We start from the raw sequence: 17,952 nt of genomic DNA on the forward strand, positions 1-17,952 counted from the left end.
GTGCTGCCCCCCCTGATTTATCGAAGTTTTGACAGAAGGGGGGCGCTGCGCTGCGGATTTATTCTTCATTGTGATGTCACAATGCCCCTATGAGATGAACTCGAGCAGACCCCCCCTTCCCCCCCCCCGTGGTATTCAGCGTGTGACGTCACAATGCCCCTGTGCCCCTCCCTCCCCCCCTCCCCCTCCCCCTACCTCCCCCCTCCCCCCCTTCCCCTCTCCCTCCCCCCTTCCCCCCCTCCCTCCCCCTCCCCCCCTACCCCCCCTCTCCCCCTCCCTCCCTCCCCCCCTTCCCCTCTCCCTCCCCCCTCCCCCCTTCCCCCCTTCCCCCCTCCCTCCCCCTCCCTCCCCCTCCCCCCTCCCTACCCCCCCTCCCCTCTCCCCTCCCTCCCCCCACCCTCCCCCTCACCCCTACCCCCTCACTCCCCCCTCCCCCCCTTCCCCCCTCCCCCCTCCCTCACCCTCCCCTCCTCCCTCCACACCTCCCTCCTCCCTCCCTCCCCCTTCCCTCCCTCCCCTCCTCCCGGTTACAATGGAAACCCTACGAGGACGGGCCCAACGGGGAAAGAGTGGTACTGGGAAAAGGGGAGAGCCCCCTCCCTCCCCCCTTCCCCCCCTCCCCTCTCCCCCTCCCTCCCCCTCACCCCTACCCCCTCACTCCTCACTCCCCCCTCCCCCCCTTCCCCCTCCCCTCCCCCCCTCCCTCCCCCTCCCCTCCTCCCTCCACACCTCCCTCCTCCCCCTTCCCCCCCTCCCCTCCTCCCGGTTACAATGGAAACCCTACGAGGACGGGCCCAACGGGGAAAGAGGGGTACTGGGAAAAGGGGAGGTCCCCCTCCCCCCTCCCCCCTCCCTCCCTCCCACCCCCTCCCCCCTCCCCTCCCCCCTCCCCTCCCCTCCCCTCTCCCTCCCCTTCCCCCCACCTCTGCCCCCTTCCTCCCCCCCTCCTCTCCCCCCCTCCTCTCCCCCCCTCCTCTCCCCCTCTCCTCTCCCCCCCCTCCTCTCCCCCTCTCCTCTCCCCCTCTCCTCTCCCCCCCTCTCCTCTCCCCCCTCTCCTCTCCCCCTTCCCTCCCCCTCCCCCTCCCTTCCCCCCTCCCTTTCCCCTCCCTTCCCCCCCCTTCCCCCCTCCCTTACACCCTCCCTCCCCCTCTCCTCCCCTCTCCCCCCTCCCTCCCTCCCCACTCTCCTCTCCTCCCTACCTCATCCCTCCCTCCCTCCCTTCCCCGCAGCGCTGACCGCCGGGAAGTGTAGTCGCCGTCGCCTCTCCCGCTTCTGCTCTATAGATAAGATTCATTTCTTTTTCAACAAAGAATGCTGTTTATTTTAAAGTAAAATAGACACCTCTCCTCTCTCCCCCCCTCTCCTCTCCTCTCTCCCCCCCCTCTCCTCTCCTCTCCCCCCTCTCCTCTCCCCCCTCTCCTCTCCTCTCCCCCCTCTCCTCTCCCTCCTCTCCCCTCTCCTCTCCCCTCTCCTCTCCCCCCTCTCCTCTCCCCCCTCTCCCCTCTCCTCTCCCCTCTCCTCTCCCCCCTCTCCTCCTCCCCTCTCTCCTCTCCCCTCTCCTCTCCCCCCTCTCCCCTCCCCCCTCTCCTCTCCCCCCTCTCCTCTCCCCTCTTCATTGTGATGTCACAATGCCCCTGTGCCAAGCAGCTGCTATTGGGTGTCTGCTCTTTACAAATTTACATTTTTTAATTTTTAACCTTTTTTTTCCAAGGTCTTCAGCTTGTGACGTCACAATGCTTGTGCTACATTGTTGCGAAAAGCAAATGGTTGTTTTTTAAAGTTGTGTTTTTAATTGCAAGTCACTTAACATACACAGATCAGCATGGGGCCCCTATGCTCGTGGGCCACCGGGGCAAGTGTTACGAAAAAAGAAAGGGGAGGTCCCCCTTCCCCCCTCAACCCCTTCCTCCCCACTCCTTCCCACCACCATCCCCACTCCCTCCCCCCCTCCTCCCCAACTCCCTCCCCATCCCTCCCCACCTCCCTCACCCCTCGGGGACGGGCCCAACGGGGAAAGAGGGGTACTGGGAAAAGGGGAGGTCCCCCTCCCTCCTCCCTTCCCCCCTCCCTCCCCTCTCCCTCCACCTCCCCCTCTTCCCCCCTCCCCTTCCCCCCTCCCCTCCCCCCTTCCCTCCCCTCCTCCCTCCACACCTCCCTCCTCCCTCCCTCCCCCCTCCCTCCCTCCCTCCCCGCCTCCCGGTTACAATGGAAACCCTACGAGGACGGGCCCAACGGGGAAAGAGGGGTACTGGGAAAACGGGTGGTCCCCCTCCCTCCCCCCTTCCCCCCTCCCTCCCCCTCCCCATAACCCCTCCCTCCACTCTCCCTCCCCCCTCCCCTCCCCCACTCCCTCCCCCTCCCCTCCCCCCTCCCTCCTCCCTTCCCTCCCCCCCACTCCCCTCCCGGTTACAATGGAAACCCTACGAGGACGGGCCCAACGGGGAAAGAGGGGTACTGGGAAAAGGGGAGGTCCCCCTCCCTCCCCCTTCTCCCCTCCCCTCCCCCTCCCTCCCCCCTACCCCCCTCCCTCCCCTCTCCCTCCCCCCCTTCCCCTCTCCAACCCTCCCCTCCCCCTCCCCTCCTCCCTCCACACCTCCCTCCTCCCTCCCTCCCCCTTCCCTCCCTCCCCTCCTCCCGGTTACAATGGAAACCCTACGAGGACGGGCCCAACGGGGAAAGAGGGGTACTGGGAAAAGGGGAGGTCCCCCTCCCTCCCCCCTTCCCCCTCCCCCCTTCCCCCCTCCCCTCCCCCTCCCTCCCCCCCCTACCCCCCTCCCCTCTCCCTCCCCCCCTCCCCCCTTCCCCCCTCCCCTCCCCCCCATCCCTCCCCTCCCCTCCTCCCTCCCTCCCCCTTCCCTACCCCCCACTCCCCTCCCGGTTACAATGGAAACCCTACGAGGACGGGCCCAACGGGCACACTCGTGCTAGTCTATATTACTAAAACTCAGATCTTGTATGTATATATATTTCACTGATGTCGGCTGAATACGGCAATTTCGGCAAAACGGTGAACCGGTGAGTTTTAGTAATATATAGATAGATGTATAGATTATGATTTAAGTCATTTATAAGAAAAAACGTGGTTAAGACTATGCTGTATTTTAAACACATCTTCATCTTCAAAGAAAATATATTTTGTACATAATGTGGTGTTAAAAGCAATATGGGCTTAAAATGATATTTAAAAGGACACAAGAAGAGGCTCAGACTTAGCTAGATTATGTTGACAAATCATAATTAAAACATAACCAACCAATAAATTTACAAACTTTTAACATTCTTTTTTCTTACCATAGCGGATACAATCCTGCAAATATAAACAGGAGAAAATCTACGCATGTAATCCTTTGCTGGATTCTTCAGATGCTTAAGGCTGTTGTCTAATAATTTAAGACAAATATCCAATATATCTTCTTCAAACTAAAAGAAAACAGATTATTATGTGAATCAATTTTGTAGGAACCAGTCAAATGATGTGAATTCTGTCACTTGTGAGCCCCTGGATAACACAAAACTACGGAAACACACGCACGTACAGATTGTGACAGCGGCTCCTCACTCTGATCCCTATCACTGGCTGACAGGCCATGAAAGGCCAATTCTCTGCATCACTAGTAACTGCTGGGTCCAATTAGAACCGTATCAGCTTATGCCTTATAAAACCCAGACATTCAAGTGAGTGAGAAGAAGAATAATCAGGAGAGAAAGAAGGAGAAAAGAGAAAGGAGAAAGGAGAAAGGAGAAGGGAGAAAGGAGAAAGGAAGTGGGGCACCTCGCTAATATCTCCAATCCCTGTTGCAGGTTCGAGGAAGACTGAGCCATTGGCCTAACCTGAGATAACTAGCACCACCGTGTGGTCAAGACTCTGCAGCTGGGAAGAAGCCCTAGACAGTCAGTGCCTCCACAGTCACCAAGTTTGAGCGACTGGGGCAAGCATGAGACTGCAGTGCCTCTTATCTGTTCACGCACAACGAGGGACTGTGCCCACACACAGAGGCAAAGAGTTAAGCCTGAGACTGCCAGGGCTGCCCCTTCAAGCCCAAAGCTGAGCCTGGATAAGCCTGAGACCGCCAGTGCCTTCTTTCGTGGCAAGGGTGAACTGCAGGGAGAAGTATAAGATCATCACACCTCCCCTTCAAGACCTGGACTGAGCTGCCGGGACAAGCCCGAGATTGCAAGTACCTCCTCATATGTGCCCTGACAATAAGGGACAGCAAACCCCTGTGTCAACCTGGAATTTCTAGTCACTATAAATAAAACCTATCATGCAAGTTCACCCTACTGCTGAAGTCGGCAAAATCCTTGATACCACATTAGATACATACATTTAATGACTTGGAAGAAAATGTAGATAGGCTGGTTGTAAGTTTGCAGATGGCAACAGAATTGGTGGAGTGCAGACTGTGCGGAAGTCTGTCAAAGGATACAGTGGGATATAGATCAGATTCAGACAGTGCTTTTCTGTGATGGTATGATCCTCTTAAGTTAAAAATAAAATTTTGGTATGTTGATTTTTTATGCTCTTCGATCTTAAATTATCTGTTTTATTACAAAAAGTTTATGAAAGTTTTTTTTAAAAATCTATGTGGTCAGGCCCTGAAACAGCTTTTGGTGGTATAGTAGAAGCTAAATAATTGTTCGATGTACAGCAGATAATAGTGTCCTGTGAATTTTTATATCGAAGTCGGTGAAAATCAGCATGGGTATTTCATCGTGGGCATTGACAGTAAGGGCCAGAGTTGGGAGATTGCCTTTGATAACAACTTGGACAAAATTTGGAATCTTCTATCAAAGAAACACTGGTAAATTTCTTAGTGTTTTGTTATTTTGATATATTTCATTTTTAACATGCGCTGATTTTATATTCATCAATTATTAGTTCATTAGAAGTTGATCACACACCAAAAGTGGCGGTATATTGATGGAAAATTGTTGATTAAACATAGCTTAATTTTTTAATTGATATATGTACCAGCACATTTTTGTCTACAAAACAAAAACACTGACTTCAAACCAATAACATGGGTGGAGAAATTACTGAAATTAATCTAGCCAAGTGAAATGCTGCAAGGTCAAATGTAAAGGGAAAGTAAACAGTTAATGACAAGACCCTTAACAGAATTGAAGTACAACAGGATCTTGGGATCCAAGTCCATAACTCCCTGAAAGAGGTAACATAAGTAAATAAGGTGGTAAAGAAGGCACAAGGTGTGCTTGCCTTCGTCAGCCGGAGCATTGAGTATAAGAGTCAGGAAGTCACAGTGGTTTTTTAAAACTTTGGGTGGGCTGTATTTGGAATATTGTGTGTAGTTCTGGTTGCCACATTACAGGAAGATTGGAAAGGTTGCTGAAGAGGTTTACCAGGGTGCTCACCGGATAGGGTATTAGCTATAAGGAGAGGCTGGATAAACAGATTGTTTTCTCTGCAGCATTGGAGATTGTGGGGAGACCAGATAGAAGTATATGAAATTATGAAAGGCATAGATATGGTAGACAGTGAGACCCATTAAACCAGGGTGGAAGTGTCAAAAACGTTTGGGCAAGATTCAAGGTGAGAAGGGCAGCATTCATAAGAGATGTGTTTTTTGTTACACAAAGAGTGGTGGGTGTCTAAAACATGCTGCCAAGGATGGTGATGGGAGCAGATCGAACAATGACATTTAAAAGGATTTTAGATAGGTATACGAATATGCAGAGAATGGAACGATATGCAGGCAGAGGAAATTAGTTTAAGTTGGTGTCATGTTCAGCAAAGACATTGTGGGCTGAAGGGTCTGTTCCTATGCTGTGCTGTTCGATGTTCAATGCATGCAGAAAGTATCTTAACTGCTTACATTTTGTGATACTGATATTTAAAGGCATCCATTGCCATTACACAACAAAACAGACAAGAATTATGCCATCTCTACACATTGGTGCCTTTCACCAAAATCCCATAAAAGCTATCAGGGAGGGGGGAGCAAGGGTTTAAACCAGGAACCCTGCACCAAGATTCTAGCACAGTACAGGGCAGGGGAGATGTTCATGTCAAGTTCCGGGCACAACAGCACAAGGCACACATTTCTATTCATGACCTCTTTGACCACTGCTTCCTTGTTCCTGAGAACAATTGGAAACACCAAATGAAATAATCGGCCTGTGCCTTTGTTACCTCACGGAGATCCATGTAAAACTGATGGGATTTTACTTTGTGGCTGAGACAAGGGAGGACATTTATTGGGATGGGCATTGTAATCTGACACCAGTAGTGATATGATGGTGTTTTGCATAAAATATTTGCTTGATTCCAAGAAAATGCATAATCCACAATCAGATTCACAGTAAAGGAGTACAACCAGGCTTGACTGCCCTGTGGAATATCATTGGAATTCATTGCTTATAGGAATTGGTGCAGTGAAATATGGCGTGCAAAGAAAGTTCAATAGAATATTTGTCCCAGCGTTACAGCACCTGTCCATAATTCCAAGGCATGCCTTGAATATAATCAGCGCAACCAGTATAGACGATTCCCTGTTCGTTCAGCACATACTCGTTCAGTTTTTCTTCATCATTCAGAAAGACTTCATCCTCTAAAAAAAGAAATAAAAACAGACACTGTAAGAGCTGGATCGATGGTGAATTTGTGAGTTTTAGTACTATCTTCTTGACCTCTGACACACCAGAGAGCCCAGCAGCCACTCCATTCATAACACTTTGAGCAGCCACTCTGCAGAGATTGAAATAGCTTACGTGGTTCTCCACATTTGCTTACTAAATAATTTTGCTGATCCGCTGCTTCCATTAAGTACTTGGTTCAATTCTTTTTCTGTGCGGTTGGTAGAGGAAGGCTATGCATATCTGTTATTCTAGCGAGTAGCTAAGTCTCAGGAGCTAAAATACCAAGGAAATTAATGGGTTGGATGCAAAGAATTTTTCACAATTTGTAATGAAAAAAAGCCACATTGCAAGGTGAATGAGAGTGGCAATTGGGTTGTTACCCGATGGGTTGGTACCTGGTCGGTTGGCGTCTTGCTCTTTCAGCATCAGGGCTACCTGTGGGCTCTCATCATCAAGTGCATGAAACATTTTAAATTGAAAACTCTCGAGTTTCTCTACTACAACCTGCTCCCCTAACATGATCTCTGTGTCATTCACACAAGGGATGGCATTCGCCAACAATACTTCCAGAACAACTACCAGTGCTGAACTGGGATCTCTGTAAGTAAATTCCAAACATAGCTATTGTTCTTACCCCTCTGCCTATTAAGGAGTCCCAATACCCTGAGTGCAGGTGCCTGACCCTCCAAATCCATGATCCATCTAATACTCAAGGCACCTTCAATCTTGTTAACCATTCAAACCCACAACTCACTTTGATGGAAGCCTTGATCTCAATCCATTGCCACACCAGATTGTTTTGCTGCCAATTCACATCCACCCTGCCACAATCCTTGGTGATAATACACTGCTGCAAAATTCCTGCTTACAGCCCCAGACCTCCAGGACAACAACCATTCCTTCCCCACCAAAGACGTCCACCAACAATGCCACACTCATATACTGACCACAGGCTCCATTCAATCTTTCATCCACCATCTGAAGGCAGCACCACCACAGATTGTTCATGCCAAACGGAGCAAGAGTACTTATTGTTTTCCCCTCTGCCCTTCCCTCTGATCTCAGCAGGTGCTCCTGTGATTACTGACCTTGCTAACTCCCAACACCTCCCTCAATCCCTCCAGCAGAATTTCATTCACCAAAATGTGCAATAACCATTCATTTCCACCTGAGATCTTGATCACTGCCAAATGGGTGCACTATATTTTCAGGACAACAATAATAAACATCCTTAGACTAGGTATGGAACAATTTACCCTCTGGTGATTCACTATTTCAGCTATCAAATTGCTTCCTTTTTTTAAAGTAAACTCTTACTGTTTTTTTAAACTGATCTTTATCATGAATCTAATCTTAGCTGTTTAATTTGTTCACTCGTGGGGATCAGGGTGCAAATGGGGATGCCAGCTCACTAATGCCTTCTCTAAATACCTTTCAGAAAGCGGCCATGAGATGCTTTCTTCAAATTAGCGAAGCCCTTCTGATGGTGCTCTCACAGTGTTGCTGGAGAGGTAGATCGAGGATTGAGAACCAGCCACAATGAAGAAACAGAAATATATTTGCAAATCAGGTTGGTGTGCAGTTTTGAGGGGAAATTGCAGGTGAGAAACTAATGAAGTGAAGAAGAAAGTAGAACTGCATGTGCTGGTTATATAAAACACAAAGTGCTGGAGTAACTCTGTGGGTCAGGCAGCATCTCTAGAGAACATAGTTAGATGATGATTTGGGTTGGGACCCTTCTTCGGACTGTTTGTAGGGGTTTATGGAGGGGGGGGAGGAGGGAAGAAAGCTGGAATAGAGGAGGGCCAGGACAAAGCCTGGCAGGTAATAGGCTGATACTGGGCGGGGAAGGCTTTTTGATTGGCAGATGGTTGGACAAAGGCCAACAATGAAAAGACAGAAGATGTGACTCAAGGATTGAAGAATTGCAAGTTGTGAAGCTAGAGGAAGGAGTGTAGGGAGGAGGGGGAGGGGAGGAATAGGTGCAAGTCCCAGTGGGGCACAGGGGGTGGTGGAAAGAAGGGGTGGGGGATTTATATGGGGCAATAAGGGACAGGAGGGATTACGCAGTTATCTAAAATTTTAGAAATCAATATTCATACCGTTAGGTTGTAAGCTATTAAACGGAGTACAAGGTGTTGTTCTTCCCGTTTTTGTGTGGCCTCGGTCTGGCAATGGAGGAAGCCCAGGACAGAAAGGGCAGTATGAGATTGGGAAAAGGAGTTACAATGGATAGCAACCGAAAGATCCAACAGGCCTTGGCAGACCAGGCATAATTGTTGGAGGCAACGGTTGCAGAGTCTACACTTAGTCTCGCTGGTGTGCAGGAAGCCACATCAATTCATTTTATTTTATTTGTATAGACTTGGGTTCATAACTTTGGTTTGAATTACAAAATATTGTTGAAATGATGCAAGTTAGCATAACTCAAGGCTGCAGAGAATGAAAAAGATATTCCAATGATATTTTGAGCATAAAAAGCAAGGCCTTGTAAGGAAGGTAAGAAATATTCAGACAGTTGCCTTGTAACCAAGCCACAACTGTCACGTGTGGTCTCCCACATTTGCTTTAAATATATTTATATACCATGTATGTCTCATTTCCTCTAATAAGATCAAGAAACTAACTCTGAATGCAGAACCCTGGTCATTCGCCAGTGTTATCAGGTTGGGATTTTCTTGTTCTAATGACATGACCTGCGAAGGCAATCCTACTTTAAAGTAAATGTTTCACTAGGTGCCTGGTTCTATTTCACTGACTGCAGCAAACATTGTAATCTATTATTAAAAGAAGGGCTACCTGAGCACCATGGGTTGAAAAGCACCACAAACTCCCCAAGATGATAGTTCTCAATCTGGCTCACAGATTGCTTCTGCAGAATTAAAACGTGATGGCCAATCTTAGCATTCGGCGACGAAGACATTTCGAGGGACAATTTGCCCCTGGAGAATGACGCGGCAACTGCACTCCATCGCCTTTTATTTATGGAGTCTGTCAATGGAAACAGTATCTTGGTTCCAGAAGTCTCTGATGGCTCTGGCCCTAAAGTAAAAGGAATTTTACAAAATTAATTTGTCAGCAGATCAAATATAATAACCTAGTGGTTAAGTTACTAGACTGTTAGCTAGAGTCCTGGGACACAAGTTTCCAAACCATCATTGCAGCTTATTTAGTGTAGTTCAGTGATTCATCGTGGAAACAGGCCCATCGGCCCACAGATCCCCGTACACTAGCACTATCCTGCACACACAATATTGGGTCAATATACAATTTTACCAAGCCAATTAGCCTACAAACCTGTAGGTCTTTGGAGTGTAGGAGGAAACCGGATCTCTTGCAGGAAACTCACACGGTCACGGGAAGAAGGTACAAACTCCATACAGACAGCACCCTTAAAGGCCTGTCCCACTTAGGCGATTTTTTAGGCGACAGCTGGCGACTGTCAAAGTCGTAGCCGATCGCCAAAATTTTCTTTTATCCGATGACAATGACCACGACAATGCTGAGTCAGGTCGAGATTACACCGTCTTTGGAAACATCGCGAAATTCCCACACTGTCAATGATTCTCCGGCGTCCTAATTTTCGCTGAAATCACTGACAAGTCGGTAAGTACTTGAGAGTTTTGAACTATAACATTTTGTATGGGTTACTTAAAAACCAAGCATCACTGTAACAAGGCATAAACTGGATTTACTTCCAGATTACTAATAGCTGTATTAATTTTTATTTTTTTTAAAGTGGTTAAGTGGATTTTTGTGAAAAGTGCGTGGGCATTCTTTGAAAATGTATGGGAGATGCATATCTGGTTTCTGGGTTGCATATCTGGGTTGGGAGCCTACTTTAAATGTAATCGCTGATAGCCATAAACATCGCAAAAATTCCCACGCTTACCTGACCGTCAAACTGTCGTCTCCAATCTAACTGTCAACTGTCCTGACGGTAAATAAATTGGTTAAACACAAGCATTTTATGGTATTTTGAAATGACTTTACTTATTTTAATATTATGTGCTTCTAAATGTATCTTAAGAGAACCTATCAAACCTGGGAACAGCATGCTGACAGCGCCCACAATAATCAACGATACCTGCCGACAAACCAGCTGTCACCGAGAAATTTCACTCCGGATGATTTCTCAGCAATGCGCTGAGATCCACTACGATTCTTGGAAGACTCCTCACGATCAGACTCCTCCAAAGACGTACAGGTATGTACGTTAATTGGCTGGGCAAATGTAAAAATTGTCCCTAGGGTGTAGGATAGTGTTAATGTGTGGGGATCGCTGGGTGGCGTGGACCCGGTGGGCCGAAGGGCCTGTTTCCGCGCTGTATCTCTAAATCTAAATCTAATAAAAAATCATGGCCGCGACACCCAGCGAACTGTTGGCGACAGCCTAGTCTTAAAAATCGCCTTAAAATCGCCTAAAGTGGGACAGGCCCTTTTGTCAGGATCGATCCCGGGTCTCTGGCGATATAAGAAAGCAAACTCTACCTCTGTGCCACCTTGTGCCCCATGGGAAATTAAATCCTGGTAAATAAATTATGTGTGGAATTTAAGAGAAAGGCTATTTTCAGAAAATCTAGACAGCAAGGGCAGCCTTGAAACTATCAAATTATTATAAAACCCCATTTGTTGTCCATGTCCTCCAGAAGACAAAAATCTGCCATTCTTACCTGGTCTGGCCTCTTTATGTTTCCAGGCCCCACAATGTGATAGAACCTTATATGTCTCTTTAGTTCTGGGGCAATTAGAGCCAAACATTAAATGTAACAATGCCTATGGCGCCCGGATCCCCAAAACAAATAAATAAACATATATAATCAATCAATCAATCAATCAATATAATCAATCAATATAATCAATCAATACATCCGAAAATTGCTTCTTGCTCACTCTATTGAGAGTACATATTTATGTGGAATTCTATTTCCATCTTTAGATTTCAGGAATAGTTATTCTGCACACAACAAACAAGTGACTAACCACAGAGTCCATTAACATTCTGTTAGTAACATTGGCGGTAAAAAAATGAGCTGTCCAATTATTCCACGCACATTTTAGGCTGTTGCAGTCATGAGGCTATAAAATTGCTCCGTGTCTTAGAATTGATGCTGCACCTACAGTAACACCAATATTTCTTGTCTGATATATGGGTGAATATTCAAATCCCAGAAAATGAATCAGCCATTGTGTCTTTTTAATACAGATCTTTCACATTTCACATGCCAGACGTTAACTCTTTCGGCAAACCATTCAAAGGGAGGATATAAGAAGAGTCTAAACACAACGTGTTACTAAATCAGGAAAAAAAATAAGACCAACGTCAAAACAAACAATCCTTTTGCCCAAAACGAATAATTTACATTTCCTTGACTCAATGCAAATGGATTACCTGTCTGAGCAACAAGTATAATTTTGTCATTATCTGGATCATACTGATTTTTATTGAAATGGATGGTGATGCGGAAAGTCTGGCCTCGCCGGATGATTAGTCGTTTGGTACTGATCTCGGCGGTTCTGTGCTCTCGGTTGTTCTTCTCACAATGAAAGTCAACATAACTCAAGACACGTCCGGCACCAAAGTCAGCTTAAGGAAAGAAAAGGATGCGTTAAGCTTTGAGTGCGTTAAGCTTTGAGTTGAGCAAACATAAATGGTGAAGATCAGCCAATGCTGAATGGTACAGAGCAGGTGTCGCCAGGTAACGCTCTGTTCACCTATTAATCCTACCTTTTGAATTTGATTTCTCATTTGCCTATCATGTAATTATATATAAATATATAGTACCTAACTGAGCAACACAACACCAGCATTTCATCAAAATCAAGTCTTTAATGGGATGTTACATTAAGATAGAAAATTATGGACTTTCATATAAACAAATTAAATAGTTAATATACTAATATCATTCCATAAGACAGTTTTTTGCCTCTGAATTCATTTGTCATTTGAATTCTAGAATATGTTCTTTCCACAACAAAAGTGTATCTTAAAAACCATTTTGGTTTGAATCCCAGAACTTTGAAAAATTAACATGTATTTTGCAGTAATATGCTTTATGACCTAATTTTAAAGTAACTATGAATGTTATGAATGTAAATATGTATGTTACACTAACACAATTATTAAAAAAATACAGATCATCTCTATCAGAAATTACCACAATTGCTTAAAGAATTTGCTTCTTAGAGTCATAGAGTCATACAGTGTGGAAACAGGCCCATCGGCCCAACTTGCCCACAATGACCAATTGTGGTCATTGGTGAATGTGGCCAACATGTCCCATCTTAACTAGTCCCACCTGCCTGCGTTTGCCCCTATCCATTAAACCTGTCCTATCAATACCTGTCCAAATGTTTCTTAAACGTTATGATACTGCCTGCCTCAACTACCTCCACCGGCAGCTCGTTCCATACACCTGCCAACCTGTGTGTGAAAATGTTACCCTTCAGGTTCCTATTACTGTAAACCTCCCCCCACCTCACTTTGAACCCATGTTCACTGGTTCTTGATTCCCCTACTCTTGACTCTGTGCGTCCAATATTTAAAAAAAACAATTTCAAGTTCCATTAAATGGGAAGGATTAAGGTTGGGTCAATCACTTGAAAACATCCTCGGGAACATTACGCAAACAAAAAGGAAGATGTCAGATGGATCAGGCATAAAGATAAGAAGAAATCAAAGTACCAGTTGATAGGGAAAGAAAATTGTTAACCTCAAGGAAGATAAGTGGAAATCTATGAAGGACAGAAAGTGTGGGAATATGGCTTTGCTTTGCAAAGAGCAACTGTTTTAATGTGAAATAAGTAATTTCAACAGTGCTGCAATCACAAAACCTGAACACTGCAATGATGTGAATGTTGCAATAACATTTGTAGCTGCAATGTAAACACTCTTACCATAGATGGAGGGCACATATCCTGTGTCAGAAAGCAGACAAGTAAAGTCATGTTTATCGTCATATGTACAAGTGCAGTGAGGTACAATGAGGAATTTGAACAACGTGTATCAACGCTTTCCAGCCCTAGGGGAAGCTACAGTGGCCAAAGGTGCAAAAAACCTAAACCAGGACTCACAAGGACAGAAGAAACAAAAGCAAACGTAGTTTACTTGGCCCCTCACAAGATCAATGAGATCAAGGCTGATCCTTTAACAGTACCACTCTTCTATATTAACCTTATATCCCTTTGTGACATTTCTTGGTCATTCACCCTGTGTGCAGATTATCAGAGCTACTCAAATAAACAGATAGCTTATTGAGGTTAGCGTGCAGAGCTCCAGTCAACTGCTGACATCCTGGTGTTTTGCTAAATGATTGCCAATTTGCAGAGGCCTTCCTGGCAGATAAATTGTTTCAAGCTGCCCCAAGGACCTCAGTGCTTACTTGTTCACTTTCTTTCCAGTTACATCTGTGGCATAACAAAGAACAATACAGCACAGGAACAGGTCCTTCGGCCCACAACATCTGTGCCGAACATGATGCCGAGTTAAACTAATCTCTACTCCCTGCATGTGATTCATATCCCTGCATATCCATGTGCCTATCCTTATTTGCCTAAATCACCATCCCTGGCAGTAGGTTTCAAACACCAACCACTTTCTGTTTAAAGAAAATCCCCCATACATCTCCTTTAAACTTTGTCCCTCTCACCGTCAAGCTGTGCCCTCTAGTCTTTGACAGTTCCACCCTCGGAGAAAGCTTCTGACTACCCGTCCTATCTATGCCTCTCATAATTCTATATATCTGTCAGGTCTCTCCTCGACTTCTGACGTTCCAGAGTAAGCAATCCCATGTTTGCCCAACCTTATAGCTAACAGCCTCTAGTTCAGGCAGCATTCTGGTAAACCTCTACTGCGCATTCTGCAAAGCCGCCACATCCTTCCTGTAATGGGGCAAAGAGAACTGCATGCGATTCTCCAAATACGGACTAACCAAAGTCCTATAAATGTCCAACGTGATTTCTTGACTCTTATATTCAATGCCCCGATTGATGAAGGCAAGCATACCATACAGTATGTCTTCTTTTTTTTCTCTTTTTTTTCTTCTTTTTTTTAAATTAAATTTTTGAAAAGCATATGTACAAATAGAAATTTTAAAACACATTTGTTACAGAGTTCTTACATAGCTTCAATTTTTAAATTTTTAAAGAGAGAAAGTAAAAAAAAAAAAAACTATAAACTATTGGGAAGAGAGAATAAGAGGATTAAAAAAAAAAAAGATCTAACTATAAAAATTAAAGGGAGTAGATCCGGGAGACAATAACCACAGTTGTACATCCAACCCCTAACTCAAGTTTCAACTTTAAATTTAAATTTTTTATTTTAGTCCTGTGCCAAACCCATTTACTTTTCTAAAAATTCAATAAATGGAGACCATATTTTTTTAAATAACTCAGGTTTGTCAATTAAGGCAAATCTTATTTTTTCCAAATGCAGGGTCTCTGTCATTTCCGTAGTCCACATTTTAATTGTGGGGGTTATTGGTTTTTTCCAAAATTTAAGTATTAATTTTTTCGCAGTTATTAGACTGTAATCAAGAAAATGTACCTGACTTGTTGTAAAATTTGCAGTATGTTCTGATAATCCTAATATAATTAATTTTGGATCTATATCCAATTTTTTGTTAATAACTTTAGAAACTATTTTAAAAATCTCCAACCAGAAGTTTTGCATTTTTATACAAGTTACGAAAATATGAGTTAAATTAGCTTCTTGAAATTGACATTTATCACAAATAGGAGAGATACTAGGAAAAATCCTATTTAATTTCGTCTTCGAATAATGTAATCTATGTATTATTTTAAATTGTATTAAGGAATGTCTAGTATTTAATGAACATTGGTGTATATGTTGTAAACTTTCATCCCATATATCTTGCATTATGAGTTGATTCAATTCGTCCTCCCATGCTCGTCTATAAGATTCTGATGACGGAATGTCAGTGTCAAGGAGAGTATTATAAATAAAGGATATTAATTTATTTGAATTATAATGTCGATTCAGGCATACATCAAGTGTTTCTGGACCTCTAAACTTATATTCTTGCATGTGTAATTTTACATAATCTCTAAGTTGTAAATATCTAAAATAATTATTAACATGTAATCCGTACTTCTGCTGTAAATCCTGAAAAGAAAGAAAAGTTCCCTTATGATAAAGATCTCCCACCCCAGTATGTCTTCTTTACCACTTTATCTGCCATTGTTGCCACTTTCAGGAAGCTGTTGACTGGCCCCCAAGATCCTTCTGTAAATCACTGCTGTTATGCCATTGACTGTATATTTTCTGCTTACATTTGGGCTCCAAAAATATATATTGTGCACCCTTGTTCACTGTCCACATCTCCACCAATTTTGTTGTCGTCTGGACATAAAGGAGATCCTGGCGCAAATCCCTATGCAACACCACTGGTCACAGAATTCCATCCAAAATAACACCCTTCCACCAGAAACCTTTGTCCCACCTACATCACCTCCTTAAAATACTCAATCGTTCATAAGACATGACCTGCCATGTTGACTGTCCCTAATTAACCCATCCTCTTCTAAATGTCAGTAAATCCTATCCTGAAGAATCCTTCCAATAGCTTCCCTACTACTGACATGGCCTATAATTCCCTAGATTAACTCTACCTCCTCTTTTAAACCAAAGGAAGAACATTGGCTCCGCTCCAGGCCTTTGGGACTGTACCTGTGGCGATAAAAGATACAAAGATCTTTGTCAAGTCCTGTGGCGATAAAAGATACAAAGATCTTCGTCAAGCCTCCTACTATCTCCTCTCTTACCTGTCTCAATTACCTGGGATAGATCTCACCAGGCCCCAGGGATTTAGCCACCCTAACACTCTTCAAGAACTCCAACATCACCTCCATCCCCCTATCCCCTACTCCCCTACACTACTCTATACCCTACTCCCAATTCCTCCGTCTGCGACGCATCTGTGCCCAGGATGAAGTTTTCCATACTAGATCATCGGAAATGTCCTCATTCTTTAGGAAATGGGGGTTCCCCTCTTCCATTATAGATGAGGCTATCATTCGGGTCTCCTCAATATCCCGCAGCTCCGCTCTTGCTCCCCCCACCCCCCCCCCCCCCCTCCCCCCATTCGCATCAAGGACAGAGTCCCCCTTGGCCTCACCTTCCACCTCATCAGCCGTCGCATATACAGCATATAATCCTACAACACTTTCACCACCTCCAATGGGATCCCACTACTGGCCACTTCTTCCCATCTCCACCCCTTTCTGCTTTCCGCAGAGACCATTCCCTTTGCAACTCCCTGGTCAACTTGTCCCTTCTCACCAAAACCACCCCCTCTCCAGGTACTTTCCCCTGTAACCGCAGGGGATGCAACACCTGTCCCTTTACCTCCCCCTTCAACGCCATCCAAGGACCCCGACAGTCTTTTCAGGTGAGGCAGAGGTTCACTTGCACCTCCAACCTCATCTACTGCGTCCACTGTTCCAAGTGTTAACTTCTGTACATCGGCGAGACCAAGCACAGGCTCGATGTTCATATGGCTGAACACCTCCGCTCAGTCCGCTTTAACCTATCTGATCTCCCAGTTGCTCAGCACTTTAACTCCCCCTCACATTCCCAATCTGACCTTTCTGTCCTGGGCCTCCTCCATTGTCAGAGTGAGGCCCAACACAAATTGGAGGAACAGCAGCTCATATTTCGTTTGGGTAGCTTACATCCTAGTGGTATGAACATTTACTTCTCTAACTTCAAATACCCCTTGCTTTCCCTCCCTCTCCATCCCCTCCCCATCCCAGTTCTCCCACCAGTATTATTGTCTCCAACTACATTCTATCTCTGTCCCGCCCACTCCCCTGACATCAGTCTGAAGAAGGGTCTCGACCCGAAACGTGACCCATTCCTTCTCTCCAGAGATGCTGCCTTGTAGCGGAGGATGGGGGTTTAAGTGTTAATGTGTGCTGATTGTGTTGATCATCATTTCTGGCACATTTGATCAGAGTCGTAGTCACAGAGTGATACAGTGTGGAAACAGGCCCTTCTGCCCAACTTGCCCACACCGGCTAACATGTCCCAGCTACACTAGACCCACCTGCCTGCATTTGGTCCACATCCATCCAAACCTGTCCTATCCATGTACCTGTCTAACTGTTTCTTAAATGTTGAGATGGTCCCTGCCTCAACTATCTCCTCTGGCAGCTTGTTCCATACACCCCCACCACCCTTTGGGTGAAAAAGATACCCTTCGCATTACTATCAAATCTTTTCCCCTTCACCTTAAACCTATGTCCTTTGGTCTTCAATTCGCCTCCTCTGGGTAAGAGACTCTGTTCATCTACCCAATATCTTCCTCTCATGATCTTATAGACCTCAAAGATCAC

The 17,952-nt window shown here is 45.3% G+C and overlaps 1 protein-coding gene across 1 annotated transcript in view; it reads right to left on the reverse strand.

The window, feature by feature from the left end:
* The window catches only part of LOC144604682 (protein-glutamine gamma-glutamyltransferase 2-like), a 45,101-nt gene that overhangs the window by 24,850 nt on the left and 2,299 nt on the right, over positions 1–17,952 (reverse strand). The window contains exons 2-5 of the mRNA XM_078419327.1: positions 11,990–12,184; positions 9,397–9,639; positions 6,451–6,569; positions 3,292–3,420 (exon numbers count right to left, since the gene is read on the reverse strand). Of these exons, the coding sequence (XP_078275453.1) occupies positions 3,292–3,420; positions 6,451–6,569; positions 9,397–9,639; positions 11,990–12,184 (686 nt within the window). The remainder of the gene's footprint in view (positions 1–3,291; positions 3,421–6,450; positions 6,570–9,396; positions 9,640–11,989; positions 12,185–17,952) is intronic.

This window comes from Rhinoraja longicauda, chromosome 22 (assembly GCF_053455715.1).
Source record: "Rhinoraja longicauda isolate Sanriku21f chromosome 22, sRhiLon1.1, whole genome shotgun sequence".
NCBI lineage: Eukaryota > Metazoa > Chordata > Chondrichthyes > Rajiformes > Arhynchobatidae > Rhinoraja > Rhinoraja longicauda.